The sequence below is a fragment of the Gavialis gangeticus genome, unplaced genomic scaffold (genome assembly GCF_001723915.1).
Source record: "Gavialis gangeticus isolate Ggan-Ray unplaced genomic scaffold, GavGan_comp1, whole genome shotgun sequence".
Classification (NCBI taxonomy): domain Eukaryota; kingdom Metazoa; phylum Chordata; order Crocodylia; family Gavialidae; genus Gavialis; species Gavialis gangeticus.
Window position 1 is genome coordinate 28663428 of NW_017728995.1, and position 2042 is coordinate 28665469.

At 62.3% G+C, this 2042-nt stretch overlaps 1 protein-coding gene across 1 annotated transcript in view; it reads right to left on the reverse strand.

Moving 5' to 3' along the window:
* Positions 1 to 912: 912 nt before the first annotated feature.
* Positions 913 to 2042, reverse strand: part of THPO (thrombopoietin) — a 15736-nt gene continuing 14606 nt past the window's right edge. The window contains exons 4-5 of the mRNA XM_019503380.1: positions 1328 to 1492; positions 913 to 1221 (exon numbers count right to left, since the gene is read on the reverse strand). Coding sequence (XP_019358925.1) covers positions 1024 to 1221; positions 1328 to 1492 — 363 coding nt within the window. The 3' untranslated portion in view covers positions 913 to 1023. The remainder of the gene's footprint in view (positions 1222 to 1327; positions 1493 to 2042) is intronic.

Sequence of the window (2042 nt, forward strand, 5' to 3'; positions counted from 1 at the left end):
AGGGGGTAGCCCAGCTGCACCACCCCAAGGGGCCCCTGCCCTATGCTGCTCTTTAACCAGGCCCTGCTGGCCTCAGTCACTCCTGGGCATGACCTGGGAGCCCCCTATGGCAGGGATGTGAGCTACAGATGGGGAGTAGGGGCTTGTCCTGGGAAAATGCCTGGACACCTGCCTGTCTGCAGCTCCAGCTGCTGCCTCAGGGGGGTGCCAGGTGGCTATCATCAGCCAATACCCATTCTCAGCCGGGAAGCCCAGCTCCTGGGTGGTGGGAAGATCTGCAGAAGGGGGCTGAGGCCCTGGGGATGGTCCATCTCTCACAAGTCCTCATAACCAGTGGAGCCATCCTATGTAGGAGCAGAGCCACTTGCCCTGCCCATCACCTCTTGGCAAGCAGCTGGGGAGGCACGGTAGAAAAATAGCTCTTTAATTGGAAAAGGTTTTCACAGTAGAAAGACCTCATCACCCCTGCCTCCAGCAAGCCCTGGGACCTCTGTCCTTTCTGTCCCAGGCACCGCTCTTCACTCTGCTGTCTGATCCCTGCAGCAGCAAACCAGCAGGCACAGAGGCTGGGTCAGCTGCATCAGACCAGTCTGGCTGCAGGGCCTTTGGCTGTGCACTGGGATGAAGGCATGGGGGGCACACCCTGCTGTCACTTCTGGTACCCATGGGAAAATCAAGTCCTTTGGCCTTGCCTACGGGGCTTTGCACTGCCTGCATTGCAGGCCCTGTATTGCCATGAAAGCAAGCTCCTGTAAGCATGTACTGCCCTGCATCCTGAAGGAGCCCTGAGCCAAGCAGAGCCACATCTTCCAGCTAGTTCCATCTGGGGCCAGGCTCCTTCCAGCCCTGCCCCATGGTACTGGGCCACCCACCACTGGAGTAGGCTGGGGAGCCCCCTGCCTGTCATCCGTGCGGATGTGTGGCTGCAGCAGCCCCCATCTCCAGCAGGGCCTCTGCCTGCCCTGCCCTGGAGAGCAGGGCCCCACTCTGCCCATGGTATCTAACCATCAGCATGCAATCTTCTCACCAGCCCACTGAGGGGCTGGGGGGTTCTGGGGCTTTGCCCCAGCCACGGCTGCCCTCAGCACACGACTCCCTGGCCAGGTCGTGGAACAGGAACCTCAGCTTGCCCTGCACCAGCTGCCGGTATGCTAGGAATGCGGTGCTGGGGTGGCTCTGGGCCACGGTCCGTGGGGAGCAGCTGGGGCCCGCAGTGACCACCTGGCACAAGACAGAGCAGAGGGTTAGACAGTGGTTCCTGGTGCCCCAGGGGCCAGTAACCCTGGAGCCATCCCCTGAGCAGGGGTGGGGTGGGGCAGGAGCTCACCTGCCAGCTGAAAGTCTGCAGCAGCAGATGGAAGGAGCTGGTTTTGCGGTGGAGCTGCTCTAGCAGGGCACCCGCACACTCCAGCCCCACGTGGCTCTGTGCGACTGTCACAGCGTCTGCCAGCATTGCCAGGTCGCACAGGATCTCCTGCCGCTTGGTCTCATTCTGCAGGGGAGAGGGGGGCAGCATGTGAACCCAGCCCTGCAGGGACCAGGCTTGGGTATGTGCCAGAAGGGCCCTGCTCTCTCCAGTGGTCTGGGGGCCAGGGTTGGGCATGCCTGTGGCCAAACCAGCACTTGGGGAGGGCAATGCTGTGTGTTCAGGGCAGGCGCTGAGAGGCCAGGTTGCAGCTCCGGGTGCAGGGGCTGCATCAACCCTCGGTGCCTGCAGGCACGGGGATGGGTGAGCTGGTGGGGCTGGGAAGAGGGGCTGCACCGCAAGCAGCAGAGGGTCCAAGCCTTGCCCATCTGGCCAGCTCTCCACACAGGTCCTCGCTGGGCTGGGCTGGGCTGGGCTGGGCTGGGCTGGGCTGGGCTCCGTGGTGGGCCTGAAATGTTGGGGGGGAGCTCTGTCTATAGCGAAGGCTGCATTTTTTTGTGGGTGGGAGCTGGGGAACAATCCCCCAATACTTTGGGTCCTGGCACTTTCCCAGCATGCAGTGCACCAGGCGTGGGGTTACTCCGTAGAGGTAGGTCAAAGCTGCATGATGGCTTGG